The sequence below is a fragment of the Aotus nancymaae genome, unplaced genomic scaffold, assembly GCF_030222135.1.
Source record: "Aotus nancymaae isolate 86718 unplaced genomic scaffold, 86718_ANA_hifiasm-v0.15.2.pri h1tg000010l, whole genome shotgun sequence".
Lineage (NCBI taxonomy): Eukaryota > Metazoa > Chordata > Mammalia > Primates > Aotidae > Aotus > Aotus nancymaae.
In genome coordinates, this window is record NW_026988421.1 from 76,106,108 (window position 1) to 76,123,043 (window position 16,936).

The 16,936-nt window shown below is 35.9% G+C and overlaps 1 protein-coding gene across 5 annotated transcripts in view; it reads left to right on the top strand.

The window, feature by feature from the left end:
* CCSER2 (coiled-coil serine rich protein 2) overlaps positions 1 to 16,936 on the top strand; it is a 211,706-nt gene that overhangs the window by 48,248 nt on the left and 146,522 nt on the right. For all 5 annotated transcript variants that reach the window (XM_021672267.2, XM_012438996.3, XM_012438997.2 and 2 more), the window contains exon 3: positions 618 to 814. In XM_021672267.2, the coding sequence (XP_021527942.2) occupies positions 618 to 814 (197 nt within the window). The remainder of the gene's footprint in view (positions 1 to 617; positions 815 to 16,936) is intronic.

The following is a 16,936-nucleotide window of genomic DNA, read 5'->3' on the forward strand; positions in this document are numbered from 1 at the left end:
AAATGCTAGAGAAAATGTATTTGGTGTTTGTGCACCCATATGCTTGAAAATAGAACAAACTGAAGGGATTGGATATAGACATGTGGTATGTCCAATCCCTTCAGTTTGTTCAGTTTGTCCCCTGGTATAATCAGATCAGTGCATAGAGATGCATTTACAAACCCTTGGTTGTCTATAGGTTTTCTAAAAGTGACTGCCAGAACAAGTTTATTTCCTTATAGGGAGGCAATTATGAGTACCCTACATTATTTAATTTATGAAGTTAAATAGTTTACACAGAGGAAAAGGAGTTTCCTGGCCAATATTTAAAAATAATTATCTTGGGAAACATAGGAATATGAGGTTTTACTTACATTTTTGGAAATATTACAGAAGTGAAAGATGACTAAATTTTCTTTTTGTCTATTAGAAAATATTTCAGTAGGTTATTTTAAAGATTTTGCCTCGATGTTTTCATTGCTTAGGATATAGAAAATGCTACAGTTATGAGTGCTTTTTTTTTTTGAGCCAGCTTTTTTGCTATGATATATCAAATTATACACACTTAGGACATGAGAAACAATTATGTTTTTGTCAGTCAGTAATCTTTTCTCTCTCTCTCTTTAAATGAATTGAAGACAGGAGTGAATGTACAAAACATGCTTCTGGGAATAATTTCATTTCACCGGATACAGACTACAGAGCTGGTTCTTCATTTGAACTCTCTCCATCTGATAGCTCTGATGGAACATACATGTGGGATGAAGAAGGCTTGGAACCTATTGGAAATGTCCATCCAGTTGGGAGCTATGAGTCCTCTGAAATGAACAGCATAGTATGTATGGATTAATATACTCTTGGAACATTTTGTTTACCCAATTATAGAGACACTTGTGCTATGATTGATTTTTTAAAAAGTTTATGAGTTAACTTTACTACTTTGAGAAATGGGAATTCATGTTTCTTACGAGCCTATAAAGTATCTGACCCTAGTAGGAAATAAAGCATGAGAATATACGACATTTGACTTAAATATACTTACCATATTTACATAGATATTTGTCATATGTACATACATATGTACATTCTATATTAGTAGGTTAATCTATGCCAGTGGTTCTCAAAGATAGTGGGAAGGAGGTCAATGACAAAAAGTGGTTTTGGTTGTCATATTGATGAGGGCTTCTTGGTATCTAGTGGGTAGATGGCAGGGATGTTGTTTAACATCCCACAGTGCACAGGGCAGAGACCACAATGAATTATTTATCTAGCCTAAGATGGCAGTAGTGCTGCTGTTGAGAAACCTTGGCCTGTGCTCTATCTACTGAGATAACATTGAAGTGCCAACTCTCAGTGGGATAACACAATAAAAGTTTGTTTTTTACTCTTAGAAAGTCTTGTGGGTCTGGACAGCTCTCTAGGGCGGCTGCCTTTAGTGATCTAAGCTGCTTTGATTTTGGGGCTTGACCATCTTTTGAGGTCCCTTCTTGTCACTATGGTAGAGGAAGAGAGTGCCAGAGGGTCTCACACATATAATTACTTGCATTGGCCTGCAAGCAACACTTGGCATTTCCATTCGTGATCTGTTGACCAGAACTAATCATGTGGTCCCACCTAAGTACTAAAGACAGAAAGTGTAATCTTCCTATGTGCCTGGAAGGCAAGGGAACCAGGTATGGGTAAGTGTTGAAGACCTACCTTGAATTTATATGTGCATATTTTAAGAAATACAGCAAGTAATGTGGATAATGTGCCATATAGGTAAACTATAATTGGTATGTTTAAAGTGACTCATTGCAATTATTCAGTATATAAAATATGATTTTCCAGTAGTTGTATGGGAAAATTGGTAGTCTTTGTGGATATATTAAATTCCAAGTGGATTTCAGGCAGTATAATTTTCTATACTCCTATAAACCTCTTATTTAAAAAAGCCATTATTACCAGAGGCTTAAATAGCACAAGCTTTTTTTAACCTCTATCAACACCTTGTATACAAACATTTAATTTAGAGAGAGTATCTTAATCTCATTAGATAAAGGAGGCTCAGGAAAGGTAACAGTTTAAGACCTTTGTCTTAATAGGACTTTTAGGCAAACATGATTGACGTGCAAATAAACACAGTATCCAGCAGATGGCAGCAATAAACCACTTAGTACCTGACAGTTTTTAGAGGCTAACAATCTTGAGTTTATTGTTTAATCACAAAATAGCTTTATCTAAAAGAGTTCAGAATGCATCTGGATTGACTGTTAGTCCTTAAGATCCATGAGTTTCCTCCTTGTTCAGTAGGTTTATGTGTATGATATGGGAAACAACAAAAACATTCATTCTGTGCTTTGGAACAAGACGGTGTTTCTAATCTAAGGAGAAGAAAAAGTCTGAGAACAGGTAGAGAATTGATGGCAAAAGTTGAGAACAGTGTGTTGAATTCTCCTACAGTACTATTGGAGTTACCATTTTTGCTTTGAAGTTCTGTGAATTTTTTGTTTTGTATAAATTTTAGGCTTATTTTGTTAGGTGTGTACCTGTTCAGAATTGGGTTTTTTTTTGTTTTTTTTTTTGTGAATTTGACTTTTCATCATTATTTAGAGATCATCTCTATCTCCAATTATGTTTTTTGTTTTCAGACTTCTTTTCCCCAAATATTAATATATCTTACCAGTTTTATTTATATTTTCCCCCTTCCTTTACTATCAACCTTTTTGATATGTAGCAAATAGTTTATTTTGTTAACATTTTCAATTTGTCTCTTTCTTTTGACTAGCAAGTTCAAGTTTTTTATGTTTGCATTTATTGATATACTTGGACTTTATTCTGCCATCTTATTATTTTTATTTAAATTGTTCTTTTTTCTCCCCCCCCAAAGTAGTTCAAAATAGTATCTCTAACTTAACCTAAAGACCTTTAGCATATTCTCACTTTTTTTGGTCTCTACAATACTGCTTCTTCCAGTCCAGGTCAAGATAAGGAGCTTTCACTAGAATGTACATCAACTGTGTCACTTCTGACATAGCTTGGTTCCACCCAAGCTATTTATTTCTGCTGACTTTTTTTTTTGGAGATGGAGTTTCGCTCTTGTTACCCAGGCTGGAGTGCAATGGCACGATCTTGGCTCACCGCAACCTCCACCTCCTGGGTTCAGGCAATTCTCCTGCCTCAGCCTCCTGAGCAGCTGGGATTATAGGCACGCACCACCATGCCCAGCTAATTTTCTGTATTTTTAGTAGAGATGGGGTTTCACCACGTTGACCAGGATGGTCTCGATCTCTTGACCTCGTGATCCACCCGCCTTGGCCTCCCAAAGTGCTGGGATTACAGGCGTGAGCCACTGCGCCTGGCTGACATTGTTTTTATAGTAAGTCTTTCTTTTTAAAAGAAACAGTGCCTTCCTGTTCCTTTCAGTCATCCTCTGACTCTGCAAGAACTTTATATAAACGAAACCATAAACATGTACTAGTTTATGTCTGGCTTCTTTTCATTAATATTATGTATTTGTGAGTTGTAGTTTCTTTATTCTTGTTGTATCATATTCCTTTGTGTGAAAATACTACAACTTATCTTATTGTTCATGGACATTTAGGTTGGTTCCAGTTTCTGGCGATTAGAATATGCACTATTGTGAAGATTTTGATGTATGTTTTTATTGGTGAACGTTTATTCATTTTTGTTGGGAAAATGTGTAGGAAAGACATTCCTGGGTTATAGGCTATGCTGATGTATAAAGATGCTGTCAGGTTTTCAAAGTAATTGTGCCTGTTTACACTCCTCATTGGCAGTAAATGAACATTCCAGAAATTTCTCCTTCTTCTCTATACTTGGTGCTTTCTGATTTTTTGCATTTTTGATATTCTGGAGTGGGTATAGTAGTATTGCATTGAGATCTTGTCTTATATATTTTGATAACTACTCACAGAGCACTTTCACATATGTTTATTGGGCGATGAGGTTATATCCTCTTTTGTCAAGTGTCTTCTGTTGGGTTATTTATAGTTTTTCTTAATGATTTGTAAAAATTCTTGATATTTTTGGATATAAATCTTTTATTTTGTGTCAATATGTAGACATTTGTATGCATGTGTGTATTTACATTTTATATATGTAGATTATATTCTTTACCGCGAGTTGCTTTTGAAATCTCCTTATAGTGTCTATTGATGATATAACTTACCAATTTTGATATTGTCCAGTTTTATAGGTTTCCCATTTGTTGTTACCAATTTTTAAAACTGTTTGTGAAGTCTTTTCCCACCTTAATATCATGCATATTTGTTTCATTGTTTTACTCTAAAAGCGTAGAAGCATTTTTTGTTTTTTGTTTGTTTGTCTTTTGAGAAAGTCTTGCTCTATCACCCAGGATGGAGTTCAGTGGCACAATTTTGGCTCACTGCAACCTCCACCTCCTAAGTTCAAGCAATTCTCCTGCCTCAGCCTCCTGAGTAGCTGGGATTACAGGCACCTGCTACCCTGCCTGGCTAATTTTTTTTTTTTTTTTTGAGACGGAGTTTCGCTCTTGTTACCCAGGCTGGAGTGCAATGACGTGATCTCGGCTCACCGCAACCTCTGCCTCCTGGGTTCAGGCAATTCTCCTGCCTCAGTCTCCTGAGCCTGGCTAATTTTTGTATTTTTAGTAGAGATGGGGTTTCACCATCTTGATCAGGCTGGTCTCAAACTCTTGACCTTGTGATCTGCCTGCCTCAGCCTCCCAAAGTGCTGGGATTACAGGTGTGAGCCACTGCGCCTGGCAAGTGTTAGTTATTTTTAATCTTTTACATTTGGGTCTGCAGTCCATCTGGAAATTATTTATGTGTATGGCGTGAGATAGTGGTCAAGATTAATTTATTTTAAAGTCATCTTTCCCCCACTGTACTACAAGATCATCTTTGTCATAAATCAGTGACTGCATATATAAATATTTTATTGCATAGACAAATATTTCCATTTATTTTGTCAATTATATGTTATTTTCATTATTGTAGCTTTAAAGTAAATTTTGCTGGCTGGTAGTGTAAGTGTTCCAACTTTGTTCTTTTCCAAGTTTTTCCTAGCTCTTCTTAGCCTTTTATATTTCCAATTAAATATTAGAATGAGCTTGTCAGTTTCCAGAAATGACCTGCAGGGATTTTGAATGGGATTGCATTGAATTTATAGATAAGTTTGGAGAGAATTAACATATTTATCATGGAGATATAGTCCTCCATTTATTTCAGACTTTAGAAATACTTCTTGCTAATGTTTTGTACTTTTCTATAAAATGTTACACATATTTGATTTTGATACTGTAAGTGGTACTATTTTTATAATTTTAGTTTTTGCTGTATGTACAAATATGCCTGATTTTTGTTTGATGAGTTTTCTAATAATCTTGTAAATTCACTTACTTTCTATAATAATTAGCCTGTGGATGTTTTTGCAACTTGTATATACACTATATAATCATACCATTGGCAAAGTTGCCTCACCACCCCAGGACTACCCCTATACACGACTTAGGACCACCAATATAATATTGAATTAAAATGCTGGTAGAATTTCAGAGGGAAAGCTTTAAAAGTTCACCATTAAAATTTCTGTGGGGGAATTGAGAGGGGGGTTAATCAGAGTATGGAAATTCTCTTTTGTTTGCTGAATTTTTGTTGTGAATGAATATTAAGTTTTACCAAATGCTTTCTCTACATAATGAAATGTATTTTGCTGTTAGTGTGGTAGATTGCATGTCTTGATTTTCAAATAGTAGAATACCTTTCCATTCTTAGAATACATTCACTTGGTCGTGATGTATTTTTTCAAATGTTGTTAAACTAGATTTTCTAAGTTTTTAAATTTTAAAATTATTTTTAAAAATTAATTTTTTAAAAAGAGATAGGGTCTTAGTATATTGTCAAGGCTGGCTTTGAACTCCTGGGCTGAAGTGATTCTCCCCCCATGGTCTCTTAAATAGTTGGGACTACAGGTGCATGCCACCATACTCAGCTCTCCTAATATTGTATGATTTTGTGTATGTTCATGAGCAAGATTGTTCAACTCTGTAATTTTCTTTTTGATGTTCTTGCCATGTTTTGGTATTGAGATCATGCTGGCTTTATAATGAGTTGACAAGTGTTTCTTATTTTTCTGTCCTTTGAAAGAGTTTGTGTACAACTGATGTACTTATTCCTTAAGAATGTAGAAGAATTCACCAGAATTCAGCCTTCTGGACCTGGAGTTTTCTTTATGAGAAAGTGCTTTTTTTATTTTTTTGGAGATGGAGTCTCGCTCTGTCACTGGGCTGCAGTGGCACGATCCCGGCTCACTGCCACATCCGCCTCCCGTGTTCAAGTGATTCTCCTGCCTCAGCCTCCTGAGTAGCTGGGACTACAGGCGTGCACAACCACGCCCAGCTAGTTTTTGGTTTTTGAGAATTAGTTCATTTCATCTGAATTTGTCATTTGTTGGTGAAAGTTGTTTAGGATCATCCTCTTTTTAACATCTTTAGGGTTTTATAGTGACGTCTGCTTTTCATTCCTGATACTGGTAATTGATATTTCCCGTTTTTTTTTTTTTCTTTTCCAAGAATCAAATTTGGACTTTGCTGATTTTTCTGTTTTGCTTATTTTCTGTTTTTATTGATTTTGGGTTTATATCTTTATTTATTTCCTTCTACTTTTCTTTAGTTCAATTTGTTTTTTCTTTTCAAAGTTTTTGATATGGAAACTAGATAATTGCTTTTTAGCCTTTCTCCCTTCTCTGTCATGTGAATGAATTCTCACAAAGAGAAGGCTTTATTATTTGGGAAAGAAAGCATTCAGTAAGCACCCTAGTAGTAAACATAGCAGTTTCTTTTTTTGTGCCTTGTTTTAAAATTATGAATTCTTAGGCATGTTGTATAGGCAGTTTTCCTTAATGCATTTATATATCCATGAACAGTATACAGTATGGTTTTGTGTTTTACAACTTCGGTAAGTGATATATAATATTCTAGATTCCTTTTTTAATCTCAATTAAAATTTTTTTTCTGTATATAAATTATAAATTATAAATATAAAATTATATTTTTCTGTATATGTATATTTATATTGTTCAAATTCATTTTTATTACTTTATAATATTCTGTCATTTGAATATACCAGTATTTTTCTGTTCCCCTGATAATCGACATTTCAGTTATTCTTTATTGCTAATAATAGTGTCTACATGTTGTAGCAGTGAACATTCGGATTCAATTCTTTTTGATCATGTTGGTCAGTTTCTTTAGGATAGAAACCTAGCAATAGCATTCCTAGCATATAAAACTAGTAATAGTGTGTTTTCAACTTTATTAGGTATTACCAAACTTCTCCCTAAACTGATCCTACCAGTGTATATCTTCCAGTAGAGGATGAGGATTTCTATCACTCCTCATCTTAACCCCATATGTCATCTGACTTTAACATTTTAACTAGTCTGGTGAGTGTGAGATAATACATAATTTTAATTTACATTTATACCATTGTTGATTTTGTCATTTTTTCACATATTTTACTGGCTGTTTTGTTTCCTTTTATGTAAATTTTTAAATTCAACGATTTTTTCAATTGGGTTGTTTTGTCATTTTTCTTACTGGGGAAAAGTTTTTTATGTGGTTGGAATTTAATTCTTGTTAAATGTGTTGCAGAGAATTTTCTCTAAGCCCATGACTTCTGTTTTGTTTTTTGTATCTTTTTACCATTCATAGTTTTTAATTTTGACAGATTTAGTAATGTTTTTCTTTATGGTTTTTGCTTCACATGCTCGTGTATACGTGTGTGTGTATAAGACACCCTTTTCCATCTTAGGGCCATGCAGGTATTTTGTTTAATAAGAGGTATTAGTGCATAATGATTAAGAGCCAGAGCTCTGGAACAAGCTAAGTTAGAACCCCACCTCTGTCATGTACTTGCCATGTCTCCTTGTATTCTCTGTGTTCCTTTTTTAAAAATATAGATGATAATTGTACCCACCTCCAGGGCTGATGTTAGGAAGTCCACCTGGATAGTATGACAGACATGTGATTCCCTTGTGATATTGGTTGTTGAGTATTTTGAATATCATCTCTGATTAAACTCATGGGATTACTGTGAACAATAACCGAGGTCATACATATAAAGTACTTATTAATGCCAGGGATATAACAAGAGCTCAACAGATGTTTGTTATGTTATCTTCTAATTGTTTTTTTTTTTACATTTTAAGACTTTAATTAATCTGAAGTTGATATTAGGCACAGTAATTTACACTCATTAATATTCTTCCATGATATACTTGGGGTGCTATGCAGAAAAGAATTAATGTCACAGGTTCTAAGATTGCTTCTTGTTAGATAACCTGCTTGAATGGTTGACCCTTGGCTGGTAAACAGTTCCCTACAGTGCTATAAAACTTTTCATAAATGATAAGAATGTGGTAGGTTTGCTATGCCTAAACTGTTTGCACAAATAATGTGATTTATGCTGAATACCTGATTTCCTTCTGGGAGTCTGGAATTTTGGTATGTGTGAGGCAGAATGTACCCACATGACCATCCCCCAATGAAAACCTTGGGAGCTGAGTTTCTTAGGAACATCCATAGTGGACAAGACTTCGTACTCTTTGCATGTGTTGTCACAACTGGTTGGTAGAGGAATTAACTACATCCTGTGTAACTCCATTGGGAGAGGACTCTTGGAAACTTACGCCTGATTTTGCCCGATGTGCCTTTTCCTTTCTTATTTTGCTTTGTGTCCTTCTGCTGGAATAAATTTTAGTTGTTATTATTACTGTATGCTGAATCCTTTGACTCCTCTTAGTGAATTGTCTATCTTGGCTGTGGGCTTGGGGACTCCTGACACAGGTACTGATATGAAGTTATCTTTGTTTACTGCATGATAGCATCTTTTTTTTTGTTTGTCATCTTTTATATTAATCCTTTGGAATAGCTACGGACTACCTATTACCTTTGGTTTCAGACTAAGATGAATTCTAGAGGAGTTGAGCAAACTGGCACTGATAGGTTGGGAAGGAGTTTACTACTTGTTACACTCTCTGTCTGGGGTTCTTGATTTTCAGCCTTATATATGCTCAGGCTAACTCAGAATTTTTGAACTCAGTAAACTTTTAATTGATACTTAACTTTCTTGAAGATTAAATATACCATTTTTTTCTGGTAAATATTATTACAATCATATTGTATGTGCACAGTCTTAGGCAAAAAACATTTTTTTCTCTTGTAAGCAACAGTGAGCTATTCTCAGAATCTTCTTTGCAGCAATGCTGTGACCAGTGTGAGAGCGCTCATTGAAGAATAGTTGAATTACAATGTCATGATGATTGATTTTCTAACACTAAAATATTTAGGCGGTGATAATTTTAAATCATCACATGGAGTGCCTTTATTTTTGGAATGATTTTTATAGGAGGCCCAAAGAAGTATTTGAATCAGATGATCACTGAAAGTATCTGGCTTTATTTTTGTTTTATCAGTCTTGCTTTATCTTCATTTAGTGGACTAGTTTAATTCCTTATTTAAATGACATTCTTGTTCACTTTAAAAAGTAGATCCAGAAACTTACTTGAATGCTTTTGACACACCAATAAGTAGTTATGCCTTCATTTTCATGAGGCTAACACATTTTGTTATACATTTCTTTATCTGTGTTTTACTAAGGGGAGAGCTGGCTAAATTTGGATTTTTACCTTGTGATTGATGTAGCTAGACTTTATTGAGATTTAAATGTCTGCTGAATGTCATAATATTCTTAGCAGTGTTTGTGTGGGTATGTGAGTTTCTTAGATTATTTGTACTGTATTTTGGAATTTCTCTAGTCTAAATATATAGAAGAAGAATATAAAAATATCAAGCCTGCCTTGTATTTGCCTTATTCAGTTTTGAGTTTTACAGTGAATTTAGGAAGTTTTTAATTACTCTCTAATTTTGTATCTGTGCCATTTTACTTAGCTTGGGTTATCCTCTAAGAAAGATACCAGAGATGCTTTAATCTTTCTAACGCATATTCACATATACTATCTCAAGTGGTTGCACCTTGTCTACATTTTGCTAGTTTTTCACTTTATTTAATAGTATTATACTACTGTCAGACTGTTTTCATTAAACTCTGGTGAGATCATATTGCTCTTACTTTAAATCTGTATCTGAATAACAAAGATCAGAGCAGAACTAAATGAAATTGAAATGACAAAATCATAAAAATAATCAGTGAAATGAAGAGTTGGTTCTTTGTAAGGATAAACAAAATTGACAGGCTGCTAGCTAGATAGCCAAAAAGAAAGAGAAAGGATTCAGATAGGCATGATCAGAAGTGATAAAAGTGGTTTTACAGTTGATACCATGGAAGTACAAAAGTTCATCAGAGACTACCATAAACATCTCTGTGTGCACAAACTAGGAAACTTAAAGGAAATGGATAAATTTCTACAAACATATAACATCCCAAGATTGAACCAGTAAGAAATGAAAATAATGAATAATGAAATGGAATCGGTCATAAAAAAAAAAAAATACCAACCAAAAAAAGCCCAAGACCAGACAGATTCACAGTGGAATTTTAGCAGGCATACAAAAGAGCTGGTATCAATCTTACTGAAACTGTTCAAAAAAATTGAGGAGGAGGAATCCCTAACTCATTCTATGAAACCAGTATCATCCTGGTACCCAAATCTGGCAAGGACACAACAAAAAAAGAAAACTACTGGCCAGTATCCTTGATGACCACACATGCAAAACTGCAACAAAATACTGGCAAACCAAATCAAAGAGCAAATTTAAAAGATCCATCATGATCAAGTGGGTTTTATTTTAGGAAAATAAAGATGATTCAACATATATACATCAATAAATGTGTTTCACTACATAAGTAGATTAAAAACAAAATCTATATGCTTATCTCAATATATGAAGAGAAAGCATTTGATAAAATCCAACATCCCATCATGATAAGAACCCTAAGCAAACTAGGCATCAAAGGAACATACCTCAAAATAAGAGCTCTATATGATAAACCCATAGCCAGTATCATACTGAATAGGCAAAAGTTGAAAGCATTTCCCCTGAGAACTGGAACAAGACAAGGATATCCACTCCCATCACTCTTATCAACATAATCCTAGCCAGAGCAAACAGGCAAGGGAAAAAAGTAAGTCATCCAAATTATAAAAGATGAAGTAAAATTACCTATTGGTTGATGACATGATCTCATACTTAGAAAACCCTAAAGATTCCTCTGAAAGACTTTTAGAATAGATGAACAATTTCAGTAAAGTTTCAGAAAATTAATATACAAAAATTAGTGGCATTTCCATACATCATCAGTGATCAAACAGAACCAAATTCAGAGCTGAAATCCATTTACAATACACACGCCCCCCCCAAGAATACATTTAACCAAGGAGGTGAAAGACCTCTACAAGGAGAGGTACAAAACACTGATGAAAGAAATCTTAAGTGATACAAACAAACTGATAAACATTTCATTCTTATGGATTAGAAGAATATTATTTAAATGATCATACTGCTCAAAGTAATTTACAATTCAAGGCAATTCCCACTAAATTACCAACATCAGTTTTTACAGAATTAGTTCCTAACCTAAAATTCATGTGGAACCAAAACACAGGCTAAATAGCCAAAACAATTCTAAGCAAACAGAACAAAGCCAGAAGCATCACATTACTTGACTTCAAACTATACTACAAAGCTTTAGTTACCAAAACAGCATGGTACTGGTACAAAAATAGACACATTGATCAATGGAACAGAATAGAGAACCAAGAAGTAAAAACACATACATATATCTGACTGAACTTCGACAGAATCAACAAAAATAAACTATGGGGAAAGGACACCCTATTCAATAAATGGTGCTGGGTAAATTGGCTAGTCATGTGCAGAAGAATGAAACTGGACCCCTGTCTCTCACTATACCCCAAAATTAACTCAAGATGGATTAAAGACTTAAATGTAAGACCTGAAACTATAAAAAATCTGTGAAGAAAACCTAGGAAAAACTCATCTGAACATTGGCTTAGGCAAGGGATTGAATAAGACCTCAAAAGTAAATGGAACAAAAACAAAAACAGACAAATGGGACTTAATTATAACTTCTGCACAGCAGAAGAAACAGAGTAAACAGACAACCTACAGAAAATGAGAAAATATTTCTAAACCATGCATCTGAAAAATGGCCAATATTCAGAATTTACAAGGAACTGAACAAGAAAAAACTGTGTAACTCCATTAAAAGATGGGCCAAGGATATGAACAGACATTTCTCAAAAGAAGACATATAAGCAGCCAATAAACATGAAAAAAAAGCTCAACATCACTAATCATTAGAGTGATGCAAATCAAAACCACAGTGAGAGTCCATCTCATACCAGTCAGAATGACTATAAAAAAGTTAAATGTTGGTGAGGAGGTGCAGAAAAGGTAATGCTTATAACACTGTTGATGGGAATGAAAATTGAAAATTAGTATAACCTTTGTGGAAAACAGTACAAAGATTTCTCAAAGAACTAAAAATAGAATTACCATTTGGTCTAGCAGTCCCACTACTGGACATCTACACAGAGAAAAAAAAGTTATTGTATCAAAATGATATCTGCACTTGTATGTTTATCACAATAAACATAAATTATCAAAATAGCAAAGTCATGGAGTCAACCTAAGTGTTCATTAATAGTTGATCAGATAAAGAAAATGTGGTATATATACACCATAGAATACTGTGCAACCATAAAAAAGAAGGAAACAGACCAGGCCTGGTGGCTCATGCCTGTAGTTCCAGCACTTGGGAGGCTGAGGCAGGCGGATCACTTGAGGCCATGAGTTCAAGACCAGCGTGGCCAATATGGCTAAACCCTGTCTCTACTAAAACTACAAAAATTAGCCAGGCATAGTGGTGCACACCTGCAATCCCAGCTAATTGGGAGGCTGAGGCACAAGAATCACTCGAACCCGGCAGAGGCTGCAATGGCGGAGACTGCAGTGAGTTGAGATAGTGCCACTGCATTCCAGCCTGTGTGACAGAGCAACACTCTGTCTCAGGAAAAAAAAAAAGAATGAAGCTGTATCCTTTGTGGCAACATGGACAGAGCTGGAGGTCATTATTCTAAGTATAATAACTCAGGAACAGGAAATTGTATACTGCATGTTCTCATTTGTAAGTAAGAGTGGGTACACATGGACATAAGCATGGAAATAATAGACACTGGGGACTTCAGAAGTGGGGAGGATGGATGGGGGTTAAGAGTTGAAAAATTACCTATTGGGTCTAGTGTTCACTCTTTGGGTGATGGGTTTCTAGGAGCCCAAACCTCACCATTATGCAATATGTTTATCGAGTAAACTCACACATGTATCTCATGAATCTAAAATTTAAAAACATCTGGCCAGACTTGGTGGTTCGCGCCTGTATTCCCAGCACTTTGGGAGACCGAGGTGGGTGGATTGCCCGAGTTTAGGAGTTCAAGACCAGCCTGGGCAACATGGTGAAACCCAATCTCTATTAAAATACAAAAGATTAGCTGGGCGTGGTAGCATGTGCCTGTAATCCCAGCTACTCAGGAGGCAGAAGCAGGAGAATTGCTGGAACCTGGAAGGCAGAGGTTGCAGTGAGCTGAGATCGCGCTACTGCACTGTAGCCTGGGCTTTGAGAGTGAGACTCTGTCTCAAAAAAAAAATGTATCCATGTTCAGGGCCCTTTTTCATACTGCTGCTACCTTACCTACATTCCCGGGCTAAGACCATTTGAGGTTACTTATGTTTTTTCTTAATGCTCCCATCTGTTCCTCCTTTAAGGCTGTATTGAGACTTTTATTTTCTTCCCTCACCCTAAGGGTTAATTGTTCAGTGTTGAGACCCCATAGCACTTTAAATCACACCCTGATTTTCTGCCTTTCTACTTCCTGTTACATCATGAAGACTCTTTTCATCTTTTTGTGCTGTGATACTGACTTAGTGTGTGTAGGTACTCGATAAATGGTTCTTTCCAGTTAGAATCAATTACTCCATTCTTCCTACATCTAATCATTTGCTTCCTCCTACTTTTGGCACTTTATTTTAATTTGTGGTGTACTACTTTGTATTGATCTTCATACTTGCACTGAAATAATTTCGAAGACAAGGACTGGACTGGACTTTTTTTTTTTTTTGAAATAGAGTCTCACACTGTTACTCAGGCTGCAGTGCAGTGGTGCGATCTTGGCTCACTGCAACTTCTGTCTTCCAGGTTCAAGCAATTCTCTTGCCTCAACCTTCTGAGTAGCTGGGATTACAGATGTGCACCACCATACTCAGCTAATTTTTTTTATTTCTAGTAGAAATGGGCTTTTACCATGCTGGCCAGGCTGCTCTCAAACTCCTGACCTCTTGATCTGCTTGCCTTGGCCCTAACAAAGTGCTGGGACTACAGGTGTGAACCACTGCACCCAACCTGGATTTTTCTTTAGTAAAAGTCTCATTTTTTGATGCGTATGCCCCTTTACTTCAGGTTTTATTGTATGTCCTGCATCAGTATTAAGCTTCTTCTCAGTTATGTATATTTAGATTATATTGCTTTAGTTTAGAATAAAGTCTCACATCTTGGTTTGTGATCCATAAGGTTATTTCATGGCTGGACTTTTCCTTGTTTACATTCGTCCTGTCACTGTGAATTAATAGCCTTTTTTAAAAATCTTTTCTACCGAGGGCATTGTAGAGTGTTATTTTCCCCTTTCATTCATCCTCATGAAGTGGTGGGAAGGGTAGGATAGATGGTGTTGATGATCTCTACAAAGCGATGCAGAAACCGGTGTACTTGTACCTATTAAAAAGTGACAGCAAATAGTACAAATGAGTCCTCCTACCCCCTGAGCCATTTAAACATAAGCTTCCTACCTGAAGTCCTATGACCCTCAGATACTTTAATGCAGTGATCCCCAAACCTTTTGGCACCAGGGACTGGTTTTGTGGAAGACAGTTTTTCTATGGACTGGGGTGCAGATGACGATGGTTTCAGGATGAAACTTTTCCACCTCAGATCATCAGGCATTAGATTCTCATAAGGAGTGTGAACTCGTGTGCAGTTCACAATAGGGTTCACGCTCCTATCAGAATCTAATGCTGCTGGTAATATGACAGGAGGCGGAGCTTAGGTGGTAATGCTCCCTTGCCTGCTGCTCACCTCTTGCTGTGCAGAGTGTTCCTAACTGGCCATAGACTGATACTGGTCCATGGCCCAGGGGTTGGAGACCCTTGCTTTAATGTGTATTTCTTGGAAACAAGAATATTTTCCTATATAATCACAGAATAACCATTCACATCATGAAATTAACATGGATACATTACTACTACCAAATTCTTGGACCCCATTCAAGTTTCTCCATCTGACCAATAATTTATATATATACACATATATATGTATGTGTGTGTGTGTATATATATATATATGTATATATATATATTTAGTTGACAAATGATCTTTTATTGAAATGTTTTTCTTTGTGCTTCTTAATTAGCTGAGCATTCTGCTGTACCACTGTTTATGTTATGTATGATCTCATGAGGGTGGTGGCCATCAGCATTGCAGCCCATAGATAAGGCAGTCCCCAGGATCTCTTTAATGGTTCCAGAGAGAGTTCTCTGGCTTAAAGATGAGTGCCGTATCTTCGAGCAGTGTTGACAATCTCATCAAAAGTGATATTTTCACCTTGTTTAATATATTCCTGTTTCTTTCTGTCTCCTAGCCATTCCTTGAGGGCTGATCATCAGTGCAGAGGGAGAAGGTACCGCCTCAATCTGGGCCTGTCTATTCTGAATGGTCAGTTTTCCTGTAATTCTCAGACTCTTCCAGTTGCTGGTTGCTTTGGCAATTTCATCACCCACTTTTTTTTGGAGACAGACCCTGGGCACCCATCTTGGGGGCCAGTGCAGATGTGGCATTGACTTTACCCTGGTACACCTCAGGTATACAACTTTGATCTTGTTGGGGTGGAACTTCAGCAGCATTGTAGAGGCAGCTAGTGTCGGATTAACCTGGATTCGGTACAACCAAATAGAGTTGCACCTTGGCTTCCTCTGAGCGAAAAACTGAAGGCAATAATATCTTCTATAGTAAAAAAATCTGTGTTAGAATCACATGATGGTTTGGTGTATTATGGACTTTAGTCTCTTCAGTCTCCTGGCCAGTGAGTGCTCCTTCAAACAGGCTTCTGTGTTTTTTCTTCTATCATCATTCTTTGAGCACTCCCTTGTTCTTTTATACAAGATGTTTTAGTCTTATTTTGCATTTTTTTCTACCCTAGGCCTGGAATGAATGATTTCTTCTAGAGTCCTGGTTCTTTTTATTGGGAAATGTTGTTTTAGAGCCAAGTTTTGGGGGCTAGGTATGCTCACTGCTATTGAAAAGTTGCTGCTTACAGGCATCTTCAGTGGTGAGAGCTGGGGAATACACACACACACACACACACACACACACACACACACATACATATGTGCACATACATATCAATATTTATGTCCACATTATATATTTTTAAAACCATGAATTCATACTAATACCTCCAGTTCTATCCTAATACCACAGGATTCAATTCTAGTTTTTTCCCTTTCTATATTTGCAGCCCCTGTCTCTGATGTTGAGAAACCTAACTTCCATTATCCTTAAAATATTTACAGGTACACATCACTTAACAATGGGAATATATTCTGATAAATGTGTTAGGTAATTCCATTGTTGTGCAAGCATCATAGAATGTACTTAAACAAACTTAGATGTTGTAGCCTACTATACACCTAGTCTATATGGTATGAGCCTATTGCTCTTAGGATACAAACTTGTATAGCATATTACCTTTCTGAATACTGTAGGCAGTTGTAACAATAATAATTTGTGTATCTAAGCATATCTAAATATAGAAAAGGTAATGCACTGCACTAAGATGTTATTACAGTTATGACATCATTATGTCACTAGGCAATAGGAATTTT